Here is a 26,764-nt window from a genome sequence, read left to right as displayed (position 1 = left end):
AACGAAATAGCAATAGATTTACCTCGTTTCCGCATTTTCTGGAGACAAAAGCACATATTCAAGAGAAAAATTCACCATGCACCCAACATTTTCCTCTCCTTTAACACAGTTTCGGACAAATTAGTTTGAGCAAATCTCAGACTAAACAGAAATAAGAGATCTGTGGGGCACACGAATCAAATTGATATAGAAGGTTGTGATATTCCTTGATTTTTATAAAATTTTCAGGCCTTTATCGATTAATAGAAGTCTTAACATTCAAACTCGTTTGAGCACCACAATGCATGTACAAACTTGGAATGTAGCAACACATATATATTTAGCTTTCCACCAAGCACTGCTTTGCTGGATAATAGACAAAATTGAGAGGCCATCAGTTAACAGGACATACACAGTGTGATGTGGTCGGGGAAACCAGTAACGCCAACTAACTGGAACTGGAAATCTCCATGCTTACAAGTTCAGTATTTAACGTAACGATTATAGGGAAAAGGGTAGCAAACATTTGCCAAGAGCTGAAATGGCTAAGCTTTTCCCAGGTATGATTGCTCTGACTGGTATGCAGTCCTTTCAACAGCCATCCACCACTCATCTTCTTCACATGTTCTATCCTGCTTTCAGTGACGAAAATTAAAAGAAGGTAGTAAGACTCATCTAGTTCGTGCAACAGAGGAAAAGACAGAAAAATAAATTAACAATGCACATCAGTTTTATTCCATTAGAGGCCCATTTTAACCAGCCAATTCAATCCTCTAGAGTTGCATCACATATTGATAAATGCCCATCACTAGCAAGTTAACTCGCAAAGTCTTAGTTCTGTTCTGACCCAAGCACGACTAACATTTGCGAACTGAACGGCACTATTGACTATTTATATAAAAATAAAAAATAAATAAAAAGAGAAAGGGAACTAAAAGAACGGGAGAAAATCCCAACCCTTTGCCTTGTTCAACTACTGAGCTTCAGTATCACCTAAAGTTGGGGGGTTTTGCTCAATTAGATCCTATCGTATCAATTTTCCCTGAGATCTGAGATTCATTAGACATCCTAACCATGATGAGAAGTCACACCTGTGGAAGCTACTGTTCCTAGAAATAAAAAATGTATATCTAAAAATAAAATCCACAACATGAAGTTGGAAGGTGAAGATAAACAACCTCAGTAAGATCCAATGTTTTTTGTACGTTCTCAACGCTGTCTGCAACTCTTATGGCTTCAAGCCACCATTCTTTCTTGCAGCTGCTGAAAATGCTTTCGTCACTGTTTACAGTTGGCTGCTCCCAATCCAAATTATGTCCAGGCAGATTGACGGAAATGGATGAATGAGGTATAACATTATCCGGGACAGGTCGCAAGGGAGATCGGTAGCCTTTTAACATCAATAAAGGCGACTAGTCAGTCTTTTTTTAGCCAAAAGGTTTAACTGATGAAGGAAACAAGAATATCATTTACCTCTGCAATCAGGATCGTGGCACTTCTGGTAATAAACAGCCCTTCTCAGATCAACTACGTATATAACTGACACCACGTGCAAAAAGCATAACAGAACCATAAGGGGGAACAACATTAAAAAAAATGTCAATGCATAGAATCTATCTAAACTAATCTGTAAGAGATAATCAGAGGACAACTATATCCGATGTTACCAATAATGAAAATGGAAACATGTCCTGCAAGGTGCCCTTGGATGAGAAATAGAAATAGCAGAGAATGACAGCTCAAAAAGATGTGACTACTACCAAAAGTTTTTCCTTGCAAAAGTAAAGTTTGTGATGCATTACCATGATTGCTTTTATGTTGTCTGCCAATTCTTTCACAGTATCTATTTCTAGACATGCTGTAGACCATCAATGCATACTCAGAGAACCAGTACCAACTTCGGATTTTTCCTGGAAAGAATGTAATAGAGAAAGTAAGCAGTAATCCTTAGTTTTGCACTTTAACACATGTGAACTACTAAAGCTTTTAAGCATTGACAAATACAAAACTAGAACTACAACACTAGCTTTGACACCCAGACATCAAAACAATGAAGACAGTCATGGCCCAGTAAGGCCGCCAGGTAGTTCGCAGCAATTACTATGCCTCAATCTAAAGCTAGTTGGTGTCGGCTATATGAACCCTCACTTTCCGTATTGCTCCTTTGAACACGTTTCATTCTAATGTTCAATACTTTAGTTACTCTACTTGAGGTTCTCTTTATTTTCGAATGACATAAAAATATGTAACAAGATATAAAATCTCTAAGCAGAAGTTGGACTTAGTAAGTTTACAAACATGACTAAGCTTCATCCCATTACCAACTAGTTGGTCTTGCCTGTATGAATATTCTTCTTCCATTGTGTTCTTCTTTTCGCTAAATCTATACAGATTCCAAGAGATTGTAGGTTCTTTGAGTCAACTTTTTTTTAGGTCTTTCGAAAAAACTTTATTCTATATGATTCCAAGAGATTGTAGGTTCTTCAAGTCAATTTTCTTTGTTTGTAGGTCTTTTGAGACAATTTTCTTCTATGTGATATTAGAGCTACCTTGTCCACCAGATTAACGCCTTCAATCATCCTGATTTCTCCCCTATGGATCAGTATCCAGATATCCACATAGAACATGACCAAACCATGTCAAACGGCCCTCTGTCATTTTATCCTCTATCAGAGACTTTACTTGTATGTGATCATTTATAATCACCTTAATGCCTTCAATCATCCTGATTTCTCCCCTATGGATCAGTATCCAGAGATCTACATAGAACATGACCAAACCATCTCAAACGGCCCTCTGTCATTTTATCCTCTATCAGAGGCTTTACTTGTATGCGATCATTTATAATCACCTTAAAATTTGTATTTCTGCAACACTCATCTTATGGATATGTTAGAGTCTTAGACCGTGAAAGCCCAACATTCACTCCCATATAACGTTATTGGTCTTACAACAGTTTTATATAACTTGTCTTTGGTAAGTATCCTCCTAATGCATAACACTTCGGAAATGCTTCACCATCTCAACCATCCTATTTTAATGTAAACCAAAGACATGTTTTAGATGATACAAATCATACATAAATGTTAATACGAGGAACTACGCATTTCCTATATAATAAGGTTCCATGGACTTCTCGCAACGTCGCGGGCAGTGTACCGCCTACGTAACCGCGATCCGAACATTTCACCGGATCATTCAATCATTCGGAGCAACGAGTGGTGCGTACAAAGAGCAGGGACGTAGTCAACTCGAGCTGATAACTTATGCTTAGTAGGAATTCCTCGCTGAACACCAACAATTGTGATGATCTATCTCCATCACAATTAGGGGTGTTCATGGTTCGGTTTGGTTCGGTTTTTCCCTAAAAAGAAACCAAACCAACTAAGTCGGTTCTTCAAATATTGAAACCAAACCAAACCAATTAAGTCGATTTTTTGGTTTTTTCGGTTATTTATCGGGTTTTTTCTTAAATATGAGACATACACTACCAAACACATATTCCGAAGACTACATTTTCAACGTAACGCTATCAAACCAATTGCTCTATGAGAAATCTATCATTTACCAAGATATATTGATGATAATTGAATCAACTAGTGATGAATAATTTAAGTACTCAATTAAAAATCGATTATTTTTAACATGAAATAAATTCTTGTACTTAGCAAAAGAAAACTACCAATCAAACTAGAATATAAAGGCAAAGAATTAGATTATTATAATAGCAAAAAACTAGACTAAAAATATAAACGACTAATATGCACCATAAAATTTTAGAGACTTTATATAAAAATATGCATATATATAGGTGTAATAATAAATTTAAATAACTACTTCTATAGTCGGTTTGGTTCGGGTTTTTTCGGTTATTTTTTGATTAAAACCAAAACCAAACTAAATTTGATCGGTTTTTAAAATTCAAAACCAAAACCAAACCAAACCTAAAAAGTATCGGTTTTTTTGGTCGGTTTGGTTCGGTTTCGGTTTGGTTCGGTTTTTCGGATTTTTATGAACACCCCTAATCACAATGAAATGTCAAAGATTACCCGAGCTTGTCGGCCTAGGCTATAAATTCGTTGAATACATCAGTATAGCGCGCGTGCGGCCTAGGACATCTAAGGGCATCACAAACCTGTTATTGCCTCAAACTTCCGCGCTTAAAATGACAGTCTCTCTAAGAAGCTAGCCGCAAAGGGCTACCTCCACATAACTAGTTAGCAGGCTAAGGCTTTGTTTGATAACGAAATTAACCAGACAAATCATTTCACCAACTAAGAACGCCCACGCACCACTACCCATAGAATCAAGAAAGAGCTCTCAATCTGTCAATCCTTACTATATCTGGACCTGGTAAGTTTTTCTGTGTTGAGTCAAATTAAGCCACAAGCTCTATTCCCGCCCTTCCGCTAATTCTTTAAGTTTTAGCCTTGCGACCGTACTCTCACCGGAACCCAAAAACATTGATTTCTCGTAAGATGTTGGCGGAGTCCTAAAAGCAACATCAAACGATCCTTGATCGACATTGTTTATGGTTAAGACTCGGACAGTATCTGATTGTCTTCGAGCCCCCAATTTTCATTCTTGATTAACGTAAACATCTTTATCAAATGATTTTGCAGTTGTTCGTCTTTCATAAATCTAAGAATTTCACCTTTGACTATGAAATATGAATGCCTCGACTATCACGGTTAATCATTGCTCTGATCCCGCAAGTCAGTGTAATAGGACCGAAATCCTATAATGTTATCCATGCTAATGTATATAAAGGGTAAGCTCGCTTTGGGCATCTCTAATTTCTTCAAATTAACAACGCTTCAGGCACGACCCGACCAATAAAAGCCAGAAGCGCATCACCAGCAAAAGGGACGAGACGACCAGTGTACACCTAGGGAGGACCGACCAGCCCATCCCGAAGTCCAACTACGAACTTTTTAATTGCAACTTAAATATACGCAGCTGCTGGCATCAGACTTGCCCTCCAATGGATCCTTGTTGAGAGATTTGGGTTGTACTCGTTCCAGTTACCAGACTCAAAAAAAGCCAGATATTGTTATTTATCGTCACTACCTTCTCGTGTCAGGATTGGGTAATTTGCGCACCTGCTGCGGATGTGATAGTCGTTTCTCAGGCACCCTCTCTGGAATTAAATCCTAATTCTCCGTTACCCATCACCACCATGGTAGGTATTAGGGGTTTGGCTCATTGACTCGACAAATAATTAAATCCCTAAAAAGTTTTAAGTGTTAACGAAGGCCGAGTCAAGTCTACACTTGATTGTCGCACAGTGGGCGAACCTCGGGCAGAAACTCGGGCGTAGAAAATCGACCTTGTGACAACTGGTATCAAAGCGCACATTACGGGGGCAGACTTAGTCGGATGACGGGCGACACGAACGTAGAACTTTTGCAAAGGGTGGTACAGTTGTAAAACTTTTTGGGCAGGCCCTTGAAACAGGCGAAGATGCTTCAGTTCTTGCGAGAATGGCACGTTTAGAGGCAGATCATGCGGCGAGGCATGAGGCTGCCATGGCAGAAATGGAAATGATTTACAAGGAAAAGGAAGAACTGCGTAGGGAAGTACTCCTACTTCGAATGGCATTGCAAAACAATGTCCCTAGAGGTGAGGAGCTTGAAAGAGTAAAGATGCCAGAACCAAAGGCGTACAACGGCATGCGGAGCGCGCCAAAGAGTTGGTAAACTTCCTTTGGGATATGAAAAATTATTTCCAGGCAGCAAAGGTGTCGGACAATGAGAAGGTGTCAGTCACAACTATGTATTTCGGCGACGATGCCATAGTTTGATGGCAGATAATGGCTGCGGAAGTGGAAAGTGCAGGACTGCCACGAATTGAAACGTGGGAAATGTTGAAGAAGGAATTAAAATCCAATTCCTTCCAAGCAACTCGTCATGGATTGCAAGGGAGGGCTGCGACGGTTGAAGCAAAGCGGCAATGCAAGGACGTATGTCAAGGAGTTTACTTCCTTGATGCTCAATATAGGCAATATGGCAGAAGAAGACAAGTTGCACTATTTCATGAACGAGCTGAAGTCGTGGGCGCAAAGAGAGTTGAGAAGGAAGAATGTCCAAATTCTCTTCTCTTCTTTGCTATGGCGATGGCAGATGGGTTGGCGATGACCCTAAGGAAAATTTGCGACGGTTGAAGCAAAGCGGCACTGCGAGGACGTATGTCAAGGAGTTTACTTCCTTGATGCTCAATATAGGCAATGTGGCAGAAGAAGACAAGTTGCAATATTTCATAAGCGAGCTGAAGTCGTGGGCGCAAAGAGAGTTGAGAAGGCAGAATGTCCAAATTCTCTTCTCTTCTCTGCTATAGCGATGGCAAATGGGTTGGCGACGACCCTAAGGAAAATTCACATTCCAAGTTCAAGGACAAAGTGAAAGAATGGAAGAAAAACGGGAAGGGCCATACTGCCGTAGTGAAGGGAATACCAGGAAAGGAAGGCAAGTGAAGACTTCCTATGGTATGGCGAAGGGTGGCAAGTCCAAATGCTGCTTTACATGCAGTGGGCCACACTTGAAGAGAGACTACCCATTACAAACACGGGCGAATGCTCTACTTGCTGCGGAGTTGAACAAAGAGAAGAACGCAGGATCGGGAGTAAATGCCACAGCAGCGGTAGGAGAAGGAGAACCAGAAATTGGGGCATTTTGTGTACCTCATCAAAATACTAGTCCCAAGGTGAATGTGTCCTCGACGAGGACGGCGAGTTTGAAAGGGTGTGGGTGGTTTGTCAGGGGCTTGGTTCTTTAACTCGGCACATGGCATGGTGGCGGCAAGGGGTTGGCATGATTGACCTTGTCATAGGCCTATGTGCAGGATGAATCAATCATGTACGCAATGTAGGTGGTATTGCCTAAGTTGCAAAAAACAACATGGGCAGACTGGTGCGCCATGGCATGGCATGGGCGCCGGGCGGCTAGGGCAGTGGCACACTAGCTTGTGGCATGTGCCAAGGTAGGATTAAGTGTGGGCAAATCAAGGCAGGCTAATGGCAAAGGCTAGAAAGTACAAGCAACGGCAAGGCAAGATGAAAGCTAAGGAATGGCACAGGGGAAACAAGAGTTGGCACGACAAAGTGAAATGCGGGCAAAACATGTGTGGGTGGCAGTAGCATCGGACGTGTGCGGCTAAATCATGGCAGCAATTTGCGGGCATGGCATTAGGGCTGAGCAATGTCAAAGGACCAAGACTGGTGCAATACCAGCCTTGGGCGCGCGCAGCAGCTCAGCACAAAACGTACATGCACTACACATGGAGCAGTTGGGCGGTTGTAATTGCTTGTGACCAGATTCCTAAAGTCTTGCAGTACCTTTGTAATTTCAAATTTGAATGCCTAGGCAGTTGGGGATGTCAACTACACATTAGTTCTTATTGGCCTTGAGCCCGACAAGTGTCGTAAGCCTATTTATTGTAAACCAAAGGCTTGCACATGTGCTATAAATGTATTGCCTCGGCCTTAGATGAAATCAGATGGTGAAAGATTGTAATTTCACTAAGGAACACTAAGAAGAAACGTGAGGGTTTCGAGAGAGTGTTTTGTGATTATGCCTAGTCGAAGTTGAAGATGAGTTGTGGCCGACTTGTGGTTATAACAAGTGAGGCGTCCTTTGTATATTTTGATATTATTGCAAAGGTCGGGAATTTTCCCATATCTGATTGTGTCTTTACTTTGTTGTGCTAAAAATAATCCGTCCTTAAAAGGTTTAAATGTTGACAAAGGCTGAGTCAAGTCTACACTTGACTGCCGCACAGTGGGCGAACCACGGGTAGAAACTCGGGCATAAAAAATCGACCCTGTGACAGTAGGCCATTATTTTACCACCGAAAGTTGATTGGGAAAAATTTGAATGATGCATCGCTGGCACGATATTCGTGCGATACGTCGAGTTATCATGAATCATTGCAGCAAAGGAATCCTCGCAGCAACAGGCAGAGCCCGCGTCAACCTTCTATCTAATGAATGCATCCCTTCCAAACTTCGGGTTTTATTGCATGTATTAACTCTAGAAACTACAGTTATTCGAGTAGTAGATACCATCAAACAAACAATAGCTGATTTAATGAGTCATTCATTGTTTCAGTGTCTGAATTAATTCATACTTACTGTCATGGGCGGCTTTCCAGCCATGCCCCATGACCCCTTGGACGCGCCCCGTGGCGTCCTGGCCAGCCTCCCAACGCCCGTCGCCACGGTCGGCCCCGTGGTCTCGGCAGCTCCAAGTGACAAGCGCGCATGTGCCTCTGTCGCCCCACCGATAACCATCGCCAGCGCCCAGCCACAGGCAAAAGCCAACAGCGCCGCGCGCGCAGACAATGCCGCGCGCGCAGACCCTGATGCTAAAGACAAAGTTGCTGCCAACGGACTTGCTGCTGCTTTGTAGAAGACTAAGTCCTTTTCATTGTAAATATAGAGTAGTTTTGCTGCATTTTCTTTAAGTGTGATTTTCCAGCTTTCATAGGTCTAGTCATGTAACTTTGGTTTATTTTTTTTAAGCATTATTAAGGGGGACCAAGCAATCAAAACTTTCAAGCAAGCAAACAATTCTCTGTACTGGTGTCTCTCCCCCCGACACCGTCTTGTTTTCCGTAATAGCTTTCATTCAATGCAATCAAGCTTTCTTTCATTCTCAATTCTCTTTTCTGCTCTCTTTCAATTGCTCATGACATTGGTTTTCCCGTACGGCACTGACAATCTAGTCTAGCGTACGGAGGGGACCTCAGTTGGCGGACAACAACCGTACTGACATCGGTTGCCTAGCCTTATGTCGCCCTTCCAAGGAACTTCAGGAAGGCGCCGCGTAACATTACACATGCATGACCTAATTTTTGAGACAAGCATATGATGACTGGCAGGATCAACCAGGTAGCATTCCCCATCTCCTAACAAACATTATCAACTATCAAGTGGCTATACTCTTTGTATAACTTATCCATGAACCAATTGACCCATCGAAATACATAACTGAAAAATGTAACCAGTATTGTGATAACAGTCTAAATCAGTAGCCACCCAAAATATTGGTAGGTGCCTAGGAAACACCCCATGAATGCTCTCTCCCTATCTACTAAGAAAAAAGACAAGAAAGGGAGGGGGGTCCAGTCACAATTTGCTGGGTATTTTTGCAAAACCTTTACATGAAGGGATGGGCAGCTAAATACGTAATATACTAATACATTTATAGAACTTCCTGGTAGGAAGAAATATGGAGATAATTGCAATGGGTACTTACAATATGTACACATAGGACAACGTAAAACACAAGATATAAAAAGAAACAAACTATTCATGTGCAACACAATCATTTATTCAACAAAAGCACGCATGCTAGCGGTAAAAAAGAAAAGGGCTAGAGGGAGAAAAGAAATTCAAGTCATCCATGGTTGTCTGCTCTAAAGAAGCTGAATATTTGGGTGCCACCTGGTATATTTCCGATTGAAGCAACAGACTCTACAAACATATCCAAAGATGGGAATGGTGATTTTCCCATCAAATAAGTTCTTGAAGGATCACTTGTGAAGTCCAGTGAAACGCCAGAATGCAGTTGGAAACTCTCGGTACTCTGCATATGAGACAATATTGAGCCCTTTAGAGTGGAAGGAATCAGAGCTTTCCCCTAAATTATGGCAGCAGTTGCAACCCAAGATCTGACTACTGCCTCGGGTGTCAGGATAGAGTTCATATTAGTAGTCAATGAACTTATTTCTTTATTTCAAAAAAATAAAAATCCAGGAGGGGCTAAAATAAAGTCCAAAACACGAAAAACGTATTCTGAAGTGAGGAAAACTAAGTGCTACTAGTAGTACGTAAGTGGAGCTACCTCCGTATCAAATTGAAGGGCCTTCACGCAATCTAGATCCATTTTGCAGATCAGTAGCTTCTCACAATCAGCATCTATCTTGCAAATCAAGGATGCCATAAATACTTCTTCCTTAGTCTGTCATATATTGAAAAGTCTCTGGGTTAAACTACAAGCACATATCACATGTAAAGCATACTAAACGGTTTTCATAGATGGTTTTTAACAACCGTGGACATACTTCCCATTTCCTTGTCTAGAATATTTTGCACCAACATATATTGAAATGTAACTCGTTGTAGAACTATAGGGAGCAGCAGATGCAGAGTGCATCACATATTAATCATTTTTGTCTCTTGGAGATGGACACACTGACGCGTCACATTCAGGGGGAGGTGCCATAGCGTATGTTATTCGCGGATGACATTGTACTGATTGACGAGAAGCGAGGCAGTGTTAACGCGAGACATGAGGTTTGGAGACAAACTCTAGAGTCTAAAGATTTCAAGTTGAGTAGGACTAAGACAGAATACTTAGAGTGCAAGTTCAGTGACGGGACCAATGAAGCGGACGTGGACGTGAGACTTGATACACAAGTCATCCCTAAGAGAGATAGTTTCAAGTACCTTGGGTCTATTATCCAAGGGAATGGGGAGATTGACGAGGATGTTACACGCCGTATTGGAGCAGGGTGGGTGAAATGGAGGCTCGCATCCAGTATTTTATGTGAAAATGTGCCACCTAAACTTAAAGGTAAGTTCTACATAGTGGTTTTTAGATCAATTATGTTGTACGGGGCAGAGTGTTGGCCAGTCAAGAACTCTCATGTCCAGTAGATGAAAGTAGCACAGATGAAGATGTTGTGATGGATGTGCGGGCATACCAGGATGGATAAGATTAGGAATGAAGAAATTCGGGCCAGGGTAAGAGTAGCCCAGGCGGAAGACAAGATGCGGGAAGCGAGGCTTAAATGGTTTGGGTATGTGAAGAGTAGAAGCACAGATGCCCCAGTAAGGAGGTGTGAGAGGCAAGCCTTGGTGGGCCGAGAAGAGGTAAAGGTAGGCCAAAAAAGTATTAGGGTACAAGGCAGGATATGGCGTTGCTTCAACTTATAGAGGATATGACCCTTGACAGGAAAGTGTGGAGGACGAGAATTAAGGTAGAAAGCTAGTAAGTAGTTGAGAATGTTTCTTTCCCATACCAGTAGTATTAGTGTCAGTTTGTATTCTATTATTGTTAGATTCAATTACTACATTGTGTTTCTTTCGCTTCGTTTTCTTATTATCTTGGTGTTGTTACTGCTTGTTACTACTAATTTCTTTTCATCTTTTCTTGAGTCAAGGGTCTACCGGAAACAGCCTCTCTACCTTCAAGGTAGGGGTAAGACATGCGTACACACTACCCTCCCCAGACCCCACTTGTGGGACTATACCATATCTTTTATTGTTGTTGTTGTGCTTCTCGAATCATGAAAAACCACTTTTAGAAGCCAGCTTTAGCCGGCTTTTAGAGCAAGTATTATATTATGTGTACAACTGGTTTAAGCAAGACTGCACTCTATGAATTCACTTTAAAACTCCTACATTTCCAATTTAGATGACACTCTTTCAATTTTGGATGTTCCAACATTTTCGACACCATTCTTATAATAATCTTGATCTACATAACTTTCACAAATTAAGAATTCAAATTCAATTAACTACTCAAATTTTAAAATTTCATCTCGTTCCACTACCATTAATATAAATATACAAGTTAAAGTAACATCTTAAACTCATACCCTATCAAATATCACCATACAAATTGGAACAGAGTAAAATTTAGCACTTTTAGAGGTAAAGAGGGCAACAACCTCCAATATGTCATAACAAATAATAACCCTCTGCCTAACTTTATACTGGTCTCCTCCCACCCTGATGCAATATAGCAGGAGAAGATATTCCCCAAATAGAGAGAGGAATATAAAGATTTAATCATTTATGTGGTGCTGTCTGAGTACACTACACTGTAATGTTAAAAAGTTTTGTGTTCTTTCATTGATTTGTGTTTTCCTTTCATTTTTTATTTTTTATTTTGAGTACCAGACACTATAGTACATAAGAGACCAGGACTCACTGTAATGACTTTCAGGTTCCTTTTTTTCTTTTTCTTTTTTGATAAGTAAAATTGGAATGATTTTTAGGTCATCTTTTCCGATGACTTAACAGCTTATAATACATAATCTTTGTTATGTAAGGAACTTTCTGCAGGTTTCTGGTTCATCTATAAAGTAAAGGTTTGGCTTCTCCAATCATATAAATTGCTTGGTAGAAAAATAAAAGATTCATTTAGTCCTGGAACAAAGGCAGCTAAACTGAAAAGTTCAAAGGAAAATTGACTTTATTGTCAATATAAGTAGCAGCCATCCCTAAGAAAACCCAAGAAATCAGCCAACCTAGACGTAGTGGATGTCAGTAAAAAGTTTTATTCAATAAGAGATGACTCATTGGAGATCTCCACTGAAGTAGCTCGAGTCATATCCCTCTGAACTCTTCTCCATTATTCCAACAGATATTAGGTATAGGTTATTACATATGCGAACACTTCAGGATCAATCAGTTAAACTGCTGACGGACACATCTATGGCAATCTTTTTGCAATAGAAGCCAAAAACATCAGTTCTCTTGTATGATGTCCCATGCAATGAACCTACCTGATCAACCATCTTATTCTGCAACCTATCTACCTTTACTTGTTAAAAGTTAAAACGGCAAAGACCTTATAACTTGTGTGCTCTCATGTACTTCATAGAAAAGCAGAGCTTGTTTTATTTGACAAATTTATTGGAAAATGGTCAGCAACTAAAGCTCCAGAAATAGACAGTGAGATGCGAGATTATTGAATTATGCTATTTCCATTGAAGGTTAAAATCAGCTTGTTTAGAGGATTTCGATGATACGGCTTCTAATTAGATTCATAACTTTTGTTAAATTACCTGTAGAAAAATGTTAGTGGAATGCTTCTAAGCAGTAAGCAAGTGGAGCAATGACATGTACATGAAGCACAATATCAAAATAAGATGCTAATATGATCCTAGTAGTTATGTGGTTTAACTTTACCTGCATTTAAGTTTAAATGCTATAGATCTTTTCTCAACATCATTTAATACCAAAAATCTTTTTTGTAGCTAAAATCTGAGATTAATCGTACAGTACAAGTTACCACTCACCTGGTTAATTGACTAAATCATTCACGCAGAAGACAAATTGTCCACCTAATAACATAATCAACCTAGTAATGAACACCATCAGAGTAAAGAGTTACATACCATGTCCTTACATTTAAAACGTCCACTTGGCAGAAGCACCGAACTCTTCCCTGCTTTAGATGACAGGGCTAGGCGAAAGCAGCGATTTCTAGAGTAGACAGCTTTATCCACAAACAGTTGACATGGATTATCAATTGAACTTGAATCCTTTGAGACAAAAAGCTTTTTAAATCTTCCATCACTTTCACTTAAGCTACTGATCCTTGAGCATATCTGACAATAGGCCACAAGAACTGATAATTGATTCAGCATTCAAGAAGAGAATAACAAAAAATTTAATGACCAATAATTTGTAGTATTCTTTTGAAAAAGATATGAATAATGCAAATGCTGTTAGACATAAGAATTAATTAAAGAAAAAGTGGGATCCAAGTTGAGCACCTAAAGTTTGACCTGCACACAATGACAAATTGAAATTAAACAGGGCCAAAGCAGGATGAAGCCGATGAGTATAATACCTCTGTAACAAATGCACCTGCATGCAAGTTGTCCTTGAAAGCAGCCTTTGGAAATCGAATAATTAAATGACGAGAAAATTTTTCTGCCAGCAAAGCGCTACGTCAATATCAATTATGATAACATAGAAAATTCGTAGTACCATATTACTAATATGTTAACAAAGAAGTTTTCTGCATCAGATCCTGTGATAATTCTCCCATATGCTACTATTTACTGCAGTTCCTAACCACATCGTGTGCCTCATTTGATCCACCAAAGTAACTTCATCCACAAAATAATCAGATTTGTCTAAAACTGCTTCCTCTTTTAAATGCAGATTTGTTTTAGTAATATGTTTGTGCATCAACTAGAAGATCCTGGGATATAGAAAATCAGTATGAGATCTAATGAAAATGTGATCCACAAAAAGAGAACATTTTCCTGTGGATATCATATCAAGTTGGGAAATAAGCAAGGAAAGAGTTCCAAAGTTTCACAAAGTAAGGTGTGCTGAAGACAGTTATTCTTCAATATGAACATCTTAAACCCACTTCAGAGGTATTAATCTGTCACCAAATAGTGATGCCGGTATTAAAGCAAGTCAGAGTAAGGCGAAAGCAAGACGAGAAATATTACAGTGACATATAGGTGCATCACAACCCATCCTGATGTTCCACCTTAGTCAAAAAAGTTCTCGTTGCCATATTGCCAAGTGGGATCCTAATTTCACATGCATAAAAATGAGTTGAATTAATTATTTATAACTTCACCAGGCTTTCATGCCAGATATTCTAGCTTATTACCACTGAAATGAGTGGAAAAACATGTTTCCCACCAAGCACTAGGCTATTGTCAGAAAAGTACTTTGCAATAGTGCGAGTCCATCGGCTGATCGTTCACCACCTACATATCATATCGACAACATACTGCACGCAGCTGAAATACTAGATAGAACAGTCCACTAACATTCTACCTTCATTGGAGGAATCGAGCTCCACAACCCAGTCATCATTTCCTTCAAGACAGTAATTTTCCTTGACTGCATCAAAGATGACCTGTATCAGAAGGTCCACCATTTCATCTCCATTTTTATCTGCATTTTCTCTCTTGTTGAACTCCAGATCAAAGTAGAGGTGGCATGGCAATCCCTGAAAATAGGACATAACAGTTGACAACAGTCAACAGCAGCATTCTTTTTTTATTGATCAGATAAAAAAAATAGAAGTGGCAGTAGAGGTGGCATGGCAATCCCTGAAAGTAGGACATAACAGTTGACAACAGAAGCAGTTCTTTCTTTATTGATCAGATAATACACACACACACGCGCGCGCGCGCGGATACACACACACATACAATCTAAGATACTGTTGTCCCAAGTTATATTTGAATATACAAGTGCTTGTAATTCCTCATGTGACAAAATCAAGGGAAGCTCAAAAGTTTCGGGGATGACTTTTCACTAAGCCATTCCACAGTGGTGATAAATTACAAAAGATTACCTCCTGAATTACTTCATAGTGGTGCCGAAATTTAGGATTCATAGTTTCGTACCTAATCAAAATTATAAACACAAATGAGTTTTAGGACATGGAGGAGGTATAATCTTTTGCCATATTTTAAAGCAGATACAGCTGAAAACTTACCTTCTCCAGAACTCTTTATATGTGGAAACAAGGAATCTCCTTTGACCATTCACATGATCCTGATAACTGAAAACACGAGCATTTGATTGCTCTTTGGCATACTTCATCGCTTCATCTTGCCTTGGAAATGTGGCCCATATATCTTGTCTAGTTAAACACAGGGAATAATATAATTTATAAAATAAAATAAAAAACTTTTTAGCAAAACACTTACCATCACTAATGGGTAAAAGAGGTAAAAGAATCATTTGCAATTACCTTAATTTATTTTGCTCGTTAAGATCTACACAGATTTCATTCAAGAGGCGCAATAGACGAGCTGGTCTTTTTGGAGGAACTCCATGAGGAGAACCATAAAACACAAGGGGAGAGAACTGCCATCCCTTCTTAACACTTCGTATCTTTGCTGTTGATGAACCCAACTACAAGAAGAATCTTAAAATTTCAGTTAATAGTTCCACCCCACCGTGTTATATGGCATAGAATGTGCTTGAAAACTAAAATACAATTCAAGGAAACTATGTGAAATAAGAAACTGAAGCTTATTATCAATGGGAAAGAAAAAGGAGCCTTGAAAGTTCAGAAAAGAAAAAAGAAGAAAAAAAGAAGCAGTATGTACATTCTGTAGGCAGAGCTCAACATCTGTAGCATTTTGGAGGCTCTTTCCCTTTGATCTTGACGAAAATATATCCGAAGGGGTTGATGACTTTTCCCGTGTATCATCTTGCTTCACAGTCAGCTTTCCCTTTTTCCTTTCACTAATCGCTGATTCTAAAATTTGCATAAGAAAAATTGACAACCACAAAATAGAGAAATATCAAAATTAGCATTCACTTAAAATGTGGTCAAAATAGCAAGGAAAGGCATAGTAGCATCCCACTTTCAGATATCCTAAATACCACAAGGAAACCAGACTAAGCAGCACATATTTAAAAAATTAAGCTTTGAGGATTTCATTATTTTTGCTGCTGAACTAAAGCAGTTCAAATTGCTATTCTACGTGCTTTTAAGCCTCATTTGCAAATAGAGCATAATCAAAGTCAAAGTCTTGTAAACCATTTTAACAAGCAACAACAGACATACAATCCAGAATTAGTCCCAAAAATAATTGTAAAGACAGATCGTATGCGGTTCCAACACAACCCTTTGGCTAAGTCGTGCAATTGTAAATCAAAAAAGAAGAAATTTCACTACAATTTATTGCAAAAGAAAATATAAAAACTTTTGACGAACTATGACAACGAAAATTTCAAAGCAGTCAAACTTTTTTTTTTGCATAAAAATAGCGGTTTAGACCTCTGGAGAAGGAAACAATATACTCTCCTAAGAGAAAAGAAAAGTTTGGAATAGTTGAAGTGTAATTGGTACTAGAATAAAAGGGAATAGAAGAGGGATTACGAGGGGGAGAGATGCCGCATTTGAAGCATTCAAATAAACGATCGACGTCGTCCATCCGATTATTTCACCGTAGGGCTGCGGCGGCCGAGAGACCATTCGTCTCTCAGGAGTGTCGGTATTTCCTTTGAGCGGGAATTGGGTTCTTCACAAGTTATTTAGAAAGTACCAAAATACCTTAAACCACCCCTAAACTTCCTCACATTATTAGTGTCCTTCCCCAACAATGCCCCGTCCTAATTACCCACTACACTTAACTATATGAATTTAGAAACCCCCAATCTGCTGCACGGATATTCATTGTTCGGTTTGGATCGATTTTTCCAGAAATTAAACTAATTAAGTTGGTTCTTAAAATGTTGGAACCAAACCAATTAAGTCGGTTTTTTAGCGATTCGATTTTTGTCAGTTTTTATCGATTTTTCAGTTTTTTCGGTTATTTGTCGGATTTTTTCTTAAATATGAGACATACACTACCAAACACATATTTCGGCGACTACATTTTCAACGTAACACTATCAAACCAATTGCTCTTTGAGAAATCTATCATTTACCATGATATATTGATGATAATTGAATCAAATAGTGATGAATAGTTTAAGTACTCAATTAAAAATTAATTATTTTTAACATGAAATAATTCTTGTACTTAGCAAAATCAAACTACCAATCAAACTAGAATGTAAAGGAAAAGAATTAGATTATTGTAATAGCAAAAAACTAGACTTAAAATACAAAACGACTAATATGTACCATAACATTTTAGAAACTTTATATAAAAATATACATATATATAGGTGTAATAATAATTATAAATTGCTACTTCTATAGTCGGTTTGGTTTGGTTTTTTTGGTTATTTTTTTTTTATTAAAACCAAAACTAAACCAAATTTGATCGGTTTTTAAAATTCAAAACCAAAACCAAACCAAACCTAAAAAGTATCGGTTTTTTGGTCGGTTTGGTCGGTTTTCAGTTTGGTTCGATTTTTCGGGTTATTATGAACACCCCTAGCTACATGGCATAGCAAGTGGTATTAAGTGCATTATGGTGCGTGAGAGAGCTCTCAAACAGCAAAAACAGGCCCCCGAATAACATCCCAACGGCTACCATCCCTCTTTTTCCTATTTATAACATCCTCTATTGAAGCCAAACTCAAGTTCATATAATTCCCTATAATTCTTGATTTTCTTCTTTATTGGTTAAATTACTTAGTCCCATTTTCAGATTTCTGTCCTATTTTTCTCCACCATACCCCACATTAAAGATGAATACACTTTGTAGATGTAGGTCTCCAGCATGTATAAAATTTTCTTGGTCAAATGTTAATCGCGGCAGGAGATTTCTTGGATGCAGAAACTATAAAGTATGAATATAGTGAGATTAATGCTATTTAGAAGGTTCAATTTTAGTATATTTTTATTGGGTTTATTATATATTTTTTTCTTGTCTCTAATTTTCGTCCATTGTCACAGGTTAAAGGTCGAGTAGCTTGTAAATTTTTCGAATGGTATGACCCAGAATTTCCAGAACAAGCAAATGTTGTTATTTTGGGTTTGTTGAATAAGAGAAATAAACAAGAGCAAGAGTTGAAGTGGAGAAAAACTTTGAAGATTTGTCTATGTATCAGTGTGCTATGTAACTTGATGTTGTATTTTGGTTGGGGTCCAATTTAATACTTTCGTTTTTTATCTTTAAATTGCAAGAAACACATTGTTTCAATATTAGACTATAGACCTACGTTTTCAAAAAATTGTGTAGCAATCTTATTCGGTGAAATTGGTAGAATAAAAAACTGAAAATCAAGAGAACATAGTACGTAGCACTTGGGTGGGATTAAAACAAAAGATAAGGACAAACTATACACAAAAGACCACACTGTCTCAACTTCAACAACTACTTTAACATGACCACTTTCTTCTTGTTTGCTTTGGTCTTCAACTGAAAACATAAATCCATACAGTTACACTTGAGAAAGACAAAGGGATGAGCAACTAACATCCAAGCAATAATTATACCCTTACTGGAAGTTTAGACATTGCAGGAGTCATTTAACAAAAAATAATTGGACAGCATCACAAGTGCTTATAAGATACTACAAACACCAATACAAAATGATTGTAAATCACTACCAGCACTAACACAAAGTGCTTACAAAATACTACTAGCAACACCACCAAAGCTTCTATAGAATACTACCAACACTAACACAAAAATTAGCTTAGCTAAGTTAATCTTAGAAATTTATGTTGTTATCTTCGAAGGAGAAGTTTCCGTTTGTGATCTTGTTTGAATTTCAACAGCCTTTGATCTTGTTTAGACTCCGTATATAGCACTTTGTATTTGGAGTTCTCTTTGAGTAATAGCTTGCTTTCCTTTCCACTCCAAAGACTTGCTGGACTTATATCCAATATCACTTGTAACTTCTGCAGAATTTATCACTGCAGTTGTGAAAATTACCCTGTTGCTAGACATATCTTGCTACAATTAAAAGAGATATTTTATGACTGCTAAAGCATAACTAAAGATAGTAGCAATAATAAAGTTAGAGTAAGAAGTAGAAACACTTACATTAACACAACTATAACCAGTCTTAGACACAAATACACCTTGTCCTTTAACCTTCGGCCTCTTATACTTAGTTCTACTTCCCTTAATACCTTCCCTGTTTGTAGATCCCTCTTGAGTATCAATAACACTTCTCTTCCGTGTACTTTCGGTTGATGATTGTTGGGAAACATTACACTAAAAGGTAATAAGTTAAGTAAAAAATCTATCCAACAATTCAATGTAAAGTAATATAGATAAGTTTTACCTCTGATGTTATTGTTGGGGATGTTGGCCTGGAGGGACAACTTCTTTTATTATGTGCACTAGACTTGAAAATAGAGCATGTCATTTTTATTCCCATTTTGGATAACTTACCAGCCTTTTAAATTATCCTTCCTCTTTTCTTCTATTTCTCTTTGGCCTACCAGGCATTTTTTGAACTGCAGGTGGCCCAATCTTTGGATTTGAGGTAACTAGCCACATTATTATACTGGGACAGGTTGTATAAAGTTTGAATAAGCCTGCAGATAGGTCTCCTTTTTGTACCATGTTGCAATTGACTCAGATGCATCAATCCTCCTGTTGTGCATTGTTGTTATGGTATGTGCACATGGAATGCCTTTCAGTTGCCATGACCTGCAGCTACAATATCCTCTCTACATGTAAATAATAAAATTAATTTTACCTTCCTTAATTTCAAATCCATTATCTCCATTCCAATACAGGTGAATCTTACACTTCATTGACTTCTCCACATTAGTGTTGAATACCTTCATTGCCATTGGAGATATCATGTCTACCCAAGTTTCAGCAAATGCCCTCATCTTAGGTACTCTAATCATGACCTTGACTTTAATTTCTTCTAGCATTGACACAATTGTCTTGTGTCTAGCTCCCAATATCCAAGCATTGAAACTTCCCGACATATTATTGTCCACACTGTCACATTTGGAGAATTCTTGGAAGTAGAATTTGCACCATCTTTCTTTATTATATGAAATAAGATCTTCAACAATATTGTGACCTAATGTATTTAACTCATCTAGCTTGGTTTTAAGCTCTGCCTCAAATGTTGCTCTAACACAACTCTAAAACTTCTTTCTTCTCTCAATACCCCTCCACTTCTTTGACCAATTTGATAGAATATGTCTTGCACATATTCTGTGCTCACAAGCTGGGAATACTTCTTCAGCGACACTAACCAAGCCTTGCAAAAAAAAAACAGATATAATCAATAGCTGCAGAAAAAAGATTCTCAAAAAAATCAACAGAATCATACTGAAATAGAAAGTGCCATACCTTTTGCATGTCACTGATTATAGTGACCTGAGTTCCATCTCCAAGTTGTAGGTCATCTTGTAAGATCCTCATAAACCATCTCTGTGTATCCTTTTTCTCAGTCCCAACAATAACCCATGCAATTGGAAATATTTGATTGTTTCCATCTTTAGCAATTGCTACCATTAACTAGCCTTTCGATATTCCTTTTAGAAAATAACCATCCAGCCCTATACACTTCCTACAACCCTCCGTGAACCCCTTCTTCATAGCAGCAAAGCATATATAGAAGCTTACAAACTCTTTTTTCCATATTCTTGTTCAGTAACCTTAACAACACATGTGCTGCCGGGATTTGTCTGTAGCAGCACATCCCTGTAGTCAAATAACCTGCCAAACTCAGCAACATGATCTCCCATAACCTCTTTCAACATAATTTTTTTGTCTTTAAACAAATAGCCTTGCCCACATACACATTAAAATCTTCCATCATAAGATCTTGTATTTCCCACCCGTTAATGGTAGGTTGTGAAATGATCCCCTCCTTATAATGCTTGGCCATATATTTGGAATTGCAAAGAAAATTAATATTGGTCTTATGGCATTTATGCCCTGGATTATATGTCTTGCTGTAAAATTTGAGCTTCTACCTTCCTTGCTAGCAAATATCATCCAAGGACAACCAGGCTTGCACTTCACCCTAACTCTACTTGGTTCATTCTTGTATTTGTCCAACTGAACCCCTTTCTTTACAGCATACTCGGTTAAAGCCTCTCTAAACTTACTCACATTTTCAAATACTTGACCAATTTGCCAAATAACCGTCTCACAATCTGGATTATATATTACTCTATTGCTTTTTCTCCTTTCCCTCAAGTTCCCTCCTCCTACTTCAACATCATTGACAGCTTCACCATCAGATTCACTAGCAAAACTATCTGCATCTAATGAGTCATAATATGGCTCATCATCATCACCTCTCAATTTATCTTTTAATTTTTTTAACTTTATCAATATCTTCATAACCTTCGTCAAGAATAGCCTCACCTATAAACCCATCTGATTTTTCTTTCTTTTAATTTTTCCCTTTTTTATTGTAAGCCTTCAGATCTTATTTCACAACCCTAAGTTCTTCATGTATATCACTTCCATAGTCATCGGAAAGTTCAAATTCAGATTTAGATGAAGTATTGGAATTTTCTACATCACCATTGACAGCATCTTCTCCTTGTATATCATCATTGACAACATTGAAAACATCTTCTCCTAGATCTAGATCTATAGTTGGTGTTGCAGTAATTATTGGTGGTTGGGGATTAAAAATAGGGTCACATTCCCTGCTGCCCTTATTTTATTTATTCAATACCACCTCCTCCCCCACTTGTCACATGTTGATTAATAGGCCCCACATCCCCAAAGTTATCTGCTGCTTTATCTCGATTTTTTAAAAATCAACTAGGCAAGGTGTGTAGGGATAGTTTTATATATATATATATATATATATATATATATATATATAAGAGAGAGAGAGAGAGAGAGAGAGAGAGAGAGAGAGAGAGAGAGAGAGAAAATTACAAGTGTCATGAGTTTTACGTGGTATAGGAACATAAATATTGAGACTACATAGCTCCTATTACCATAGTTGAGTAGTGATCTTAACCATGATATTACATATTGAACTATGCACAAGCTATTAATAAAAACTAGCCATAATAAGATAGTATCGAGATTAATCCCAGCTATGCATGTGTCATGGTCACTGATATAACAATGCATGTATTCCATTGCCCGCAATTTCCTCTTCAATCCAGATATGATTAGATTATCATAGTTCTGCGCTTTCATGTAACTTGCCAATATGCTACAGTGGAAATATTTTATTTCCACTTCTCTAGTGCCATCTTTATGGTGTTGCTTACACTGTTGAATTCCTTGATTACTGGTTTGAATCCAGCCATCAGCCGAGGAGCTAAAGACATCCATAATGTGTGCTTTGTCTTGGTGAATACCCGCATATTCAAGAAATACTGCAAAACTACACGCAACATACATCGATTCCACTGAACAAAAATGGATGATGACAGCCTTTTTGAACAAAATTGCGCGTGATCTTCATTGATTCCTTATAGAGAAAATCTGGGCAGTGCTTCTCTTTGTAGTGTCAGTTTTATCTTCACATCAATGGAGCTGAACTACAGCTTGTTGGATTGAATACTAGGGTAGTTAAATGTAAAATCTAACCTTCGAAAGTTGAAGGTAACAGTAAGTAATTCAGCTCCTAGCCTCTTGGTAATCATCCTTGCTTGTATGTTTTTGCCTATCCTTGGTTCCCTCCAATGGAATGAGTATCTAGTACTAATACCACCAGTTGAAGGTTATTCAAAAGATAAGGCATGGAAACTGTAATTTTTCCTGCAAAAAAATAAAAAGAGTTAGTGTAAAACAGAATCATTATCCTCTCCTCTGTATAGATTCGAGGATGATGATCATGACTGCTTCTTCTTCTCCTTGTACGCCTATCATCCATTCCTCCTATTTCTTTGTAACATTCACTCTCAAATAAGGACATTGTAATTTATCATCATTCACCAATCTTCGTCCTTGTACCTCCAATTGTGAGAAACAGTCAGCCTCAAAATTACCTATATCTAGTGCGTAATTAGCTAAATAGTCAGCCAGTTTATTTCCCTCTCTCATAATATGCAATATCCTTATGTTGTATCTCCCAATAATATCTTTGATCTCCTCTACATGTGTTGTAATTATCCATGGCACAGTCCAAATTCCCTCCACCACATTCTTCAACAGTATGGAATCAGTTTGCAGTATAATGTGTGTGTAACCATGGTGCACACAGTACTTCAGTGCTTCTAAAATAGCCACAGCTTCAGATTCAGTGTTAGTACCCTCACGGATCTCCTTTCCTTTGCATGCAGGACATCACCATATTCATCTCTCAACACAAAACCAAAAGAACTCTTTCCTGGATTTCCCCTTTATCTCAAATTCAACGCAAGTCTTGTATTTTATTTAATTTATTTATCATTTTGAGATCAAATCGATTCGCTTGTCTATAAACCACGTTACAAATTCAAATGTACCATTTTACGGGTAAACATGTGTCATCACGACCTTGATAGAATTTTAAGTCATGACAATTGTTCAACAACTCGATCACTTCTAGAAGACCTTCGTATAATTGTGAGTTTAAAAGGCTCAGCAAGATCACACACTCGCCCTCTCATCTTACCCATAGGACATGTCTTTAGAAATCATTGGTAATGCATAAAAGTAATATAAAGAATAACAGGTACAAGCAATATACAAGTATGAAATTGAATAGATATCATAAACCCAGGTACACACCTAAAGTCTAATTACTGCTGAAATCTGTAAAGCTATTGATAACTGCTATGGTGCATTGGGTCCGCTCACCCATATACTTTACTCATCTTCGGAGTGTTGGTTGCATGTTAGACCCGCCTCTTGTGGTGCATCAACCACCCATCTTACCTAGTACTAGCTCAGTAGTATAGAAATATAGAGCTGTTAGCTAACAAGTGAGAAGTCCTGCCCAGACTATGTGTGCTAATAACTAAGTAATAAAAAATGTTAAACAGCTAAATAATACCACGAATATCTCACGAAACTGCAAAAAGTATGTCTGAAGCTCCAACCTCAATCTCGACCAATAAACACCATTAAACCACCAACATTATTATAAACGGTGTATAAGCAATGTATATATATCGTATACTAGAGGGGGGGGGGGGGGGGATTGTTGCCTAAATTGGAGAGAGTGAAACAAGTTTGGTCTTATGGTTTAGCTAAAATTTGATATTAAATTGCTCAAAAAATTTAAACTAGATAATTTGAAGAAAATGATGCTATTTTTCGTGTTCGAACTAAAAGGAGGAGACCAAATGAAGGAAGCTTGAAAACAGGGGCCTTTTATACGAAAATTTGGCCAAATTTTATGCTTTTTTATTTTTAGAAATTTAAAAAGTTCTAAATTGAGTGATGAAAATTAATGGACTCACTTCAATTATCTTTGATTTATCTTAGCTAAACAATAAGCAAATAGAAACCTAAAAGCGCTTCTAAGATGCAATTACTATTGTTTGGAGCCAGAATGTGTAAATTCTATCTTTCAAGTCTACATAATACTCGAAAATAAAATAAAAATCTCCAATTCAAAATGCATGGCATTTACAAGATAGCTTAAACTAATATTTAACTATTATATGCAACTTTCTACTTACTGGATATGTTAATTATACTTACCTTTTCCAGTATATTTGTCCTCGGGTCTTGAAACGAAATAGCAATAGATTTACCTCGTTTCCGCATTTTCTGGAGACAAAAGCACATATTCAAGAGAAAAATTCACCATGCACCCAACATTTTCCTCTCCTTTAACACAGTTTCGGACAAATTAGTTTGAGCAAATCTCAGACTAAACAGAAATAAGAGATCTGTCGGGCACACGAATCAAATTGATATAGAAGGTTGTGATATTCCTTGATTTTTATAAAATTTTCAGGCCTTTATCGATTAATAGAAGTCTTAACATTCAAACTCGTTTGAGCACCACAATGCATGTACAAACTTGGAATGTAGCAACACATATATATTTAGCTTTCCACCAAGCACTGCTTTGCTGGATAATAGACAAAATTGAGAGGCCATCAGTTAACAGGACATACACAGTGTGATGTGGTCGGGGAAACCAGTAACGCCAACTAACTGGAACTGGAAATCTCCATGATGAGAAGTCACACCTGTGGAAGCTACTGTTCCTAGAAATAAAAAATGTATATCTAAAAATAAAATCCACAACATGAAGTTGGAAGGTGAAGATAAACAACCTCAGTAAGATTCAATGTTTTTTGTACGTTCTCAACGCTGTCTGCAACTCTTATGGCTTCAAGCTACCATTCTTTCTTGCAGCTGCTGAAAATGCTTTCGTCACTGTTTACAGTTGGCTGCTCCCAATCCAAATTATGTCCAGGAAGATTGACGGAAATGGATGAATGAGGTATAACATTATCCGGGACAGGTCGCAAGGGAGATCGGTAGCCTTTTAACATCAATAAAGGCGACTGGTCAGTCTTTTTTTAGCCAAAAGGTTTAACTGATGAAGGAAACAAGAATATCATTAACCTCTGCAATCAGGATCGTGGAACTTCTGGTAATAAACAGCCCTTCTCAGATCAACTACGTATATAACTGACACCACATGCAAAAAGCATAACAGAACCATAAGGGGGAACAACATTAAGAAAAAAGTCAATGCATAGAATCTATCTAAACTAATCTGTAATAGATAATCAGAGGACAACTATATCCGATGTTACCAATAATGAAAATGGAAACATGTCCTGCAAGGTGCCCTTGGATGAGAAATAGAAATAGCAGAGAATGACAGCTCAAAAAGATGTGACTACTACCAAAAGTTTTTCCTTGCAAAAGTAAAGTTTGTGATGCATTACCATGATTGCTTTTATGTTGTCTGCCAATTCTTTCACAGTATCTATTTCTAGACATGCTGTAGACCATTAATGCATACTCAGAGAACCAGTACCAACTTCGGATTTTTCCTGGAAATAATGTAATAGAGAAAGTAAGCAGTAATCCTTAGTTTTGCACTTTAACACATGTGAACTACTAAAGCTTTTAAGCATTGACAAATACAAAACTAGAACTACAACACTAGCTTTGACACCCAGACATCAAAACAATGAAGACAGTCATGGCCCAGTAAGGCCGCCAGGTAGTTCGCAGCAATTACTATGCCTCGATCTAAAGCTAGTTGGTGTCGGCTATATGAACCCTCACTTTCCGTATTGCTCCTTTTGAACACGTTTCATTCTAATGTTCAATACTTTAGTTACTCTACTTGAGGTTCTCTTTATTTTCGAATGACATAAAAATATGTAACAAGATATAAAATCTCTAAGCAAAAGTTGGACTTAGTAAGTTTACAAACATGACTAAGCTTCATCCCATTACCAACTAGTTGGTCTTGCCTGTATGAATATTCTTCTTCCATTGTGTTCTTCTTTTCGCTAAATCTATACAGATTCCAAGAGATTGTAGGTTCTTTGAGTCAACTTTTTTTTAGGTCTTTCGAAAAAACTTTATTCTATATGATTCCAAGAGATTGTAGGTTCTTCAAGTCAATTTTCTTTGTTTGTAGGTCTTTTGATTTAATTTTCTTCTATGTGATATTAGAGCTACCTTGTCCACCAGATTCCCGACATCAACTAAGGGTCGGGATCGATAAAGGAACAAGGATAAATTAAAAGATAATTTGATGCGGATCGGCGATCTTCCAAGGGCTGATTCTTGCCCT

General features: G+C 37.9%; 2 protein-coding genes and 1 long non-coding RNA gene across 8 annotated transcripts; all 3 read right to left on the bottom strand.

Moving 5' to 3' along the window:
• Positions 1 to 300: 300 nt before the first annotated feature.
• LOC104095205 (uncharacterized) lies at positions 301 to 16,810 on the bottom strand. 4 transcript variants are annotated; one of them, XM_070186292.1, is made up of 15 exons: positions 16,587 to 16,810; positions 15,808 to 15,959; positions 15,447 to 15,610; positions 15,189 to 15,335; positions 15,045 to 15,096; positions 14,519 to 14,693; positions 13,566 to 13,648; positions 13,108 to 13,320; positions 9,822 to 9,938; positions 9,422 to 9,563; positions 1,782 to 1,889; positions 1,453 to 1,518; positions 1,158 to 1,369; positions 494 to 614; positions 301 to 376 (listed from the first exon to the last, which is right to left on the bottom strand). In XM_070186292.1, the coding sequence occupies exons 1-14, from the start codon at positions 16,639 to 16,641 to the stop codon at positions 525 to 527; spliced, it is 1,776 nt and encodes a 591-aa protein (XP_070042393.1). In that variant the 5' UTR covers positions 16,642 to 16,810; the 3' UTR covers positions 301 to 376; positions 494 to 524. The 4 variants fall into 4 exon arrangements, with proteins under 4 accessions (XP_070042393.1, XP_009599575.1, XP_009599576.1 ...); XM_009601280.4 differs by having other exon boundaries at positions 301 to 614; XM_009601281.4 differs by having other exon boundaries at positions 301 to 611.
• Positions 16,811 to 18,568: 1,758 nt separating this feature from the next.
• Positions 18,569 to 21,869, bottom strand: LOC104095203 (uncharacterized). 3 transcript variants are annotated; one of them, XR_004506776.2, is made up of 4 exons: positions 20,431 to 21,869; positions 19,397 to 20,338; positions 19,153 to 19,326; positions 18,569 to 19,048 (listed from the first exon to the last, which is right to left on the bottom strand). XR_004506776.2 is itself a non-coding variant. In XM_070187451.1 (4 exons), the coding sequence occupies exons 1-2, from the start codon at positions 20,593 to 20,595 to the stop codon at positions 20,174 to 20,176; spliced, it is 330 nt and encodes a 109-aa protein (XP_070043552.1). In that variant the 5' UTR covers positions 20,596 to 21,869; the 3' UTR covers positions 18,569 to 19,007; positions 19,153 to 19,326; positions 19,397 to 20,173. The 3 variants fall into 3 exon arrangements, 1 of the variants encoding a protein (XP_070043552.1); XR_686081.4 differs by having other exon boundaries at positions 18,569 to 19,022; XM_070187451.1 differs by having other exon boundaries at positions 18,569 to 19,007.
• A 3,036-nt stretch (positions 21,870 to 24,905) lies between these two features.
• Positions 24,906 to 26,610, bottom strand: LOC104095202 (uncharacterized). The gene is made up of 3 exons (XR_011411532.1): positions 25,902 to 26,610; positions 25,573 to 25,638; positions 24,906 to 25,489 (listed from the first exon to the last, which is right to left on the bottom strand). It is a non-coding gene; the product is annotated as an uncharacterized lncRNA (long non-coding RNA).
• Between the last annotated feature and the right edge of the window lie 154 nt (positions 26,611 to 26,764).

Source organism: Nicotiana tomentosiformis, chromosome 10 (assembly GCF_000390325.3).
Source record: "Nicotiana tomentosiformis chromosome 10, ASM39032v3, whole genome shotgun sequence".
Classification (NCBI taxonomy): Eukaryota; Viridiplantae; Streptophyta; class Magnoliopsida; order Solanales; family Solanaceae; genus Nicotiana; species Nicotiana tomentosiformis.
The sequence above is the reverse complement of the archived record's forward strand: the minus strand, read 5'-3'. Positions and strand labels throughout refer to the sequence as shown.

What these genes read in the sequence shown, in the direction of transcription:
- LOC104095205 (XM_009601280.4), bottom strand. Translation starts at nt 16,641, where the DNA reads ATGGACGACGTCGATCGTTTATTTGAATGCTTCAAATGCGGCATCTCT. An exon ending in TTGAGCTCTGCCTACAGAAT is followed by an intron (nt 15,611 to 15,807) that starts GTACATACTGCT and finishes TTCTTCTTGTAG; the next exon opens with TTGGGTTCATCAACAGCAAA. An exon ending in TTCAATCGGAAATATACCAG is followed by an intron (nt 1,890 to 9,421) that starts GTGGCACCCAAA and finishes CATTCTTTCCAG; the next exon opens with GAAAAATCCGAAGTTGGTAC.
- LOC104095203 (XM_070187451.1), bottom strand. Translation starts at nt 20,595, where the DNA reads ATGGTAGCAATTGCTAAAGATGGAAACAATCAAATATTTCCAATTGCA. An exon ending in TAATCAGTGACATGCAAAAG is followed by an intron (nt 20,339 to 20,430) that starts GTATGGCACTTT and finishes TTTTTTTGCAAG; the next exon opens with GCTTGGTTAGTGTCGCTGAA.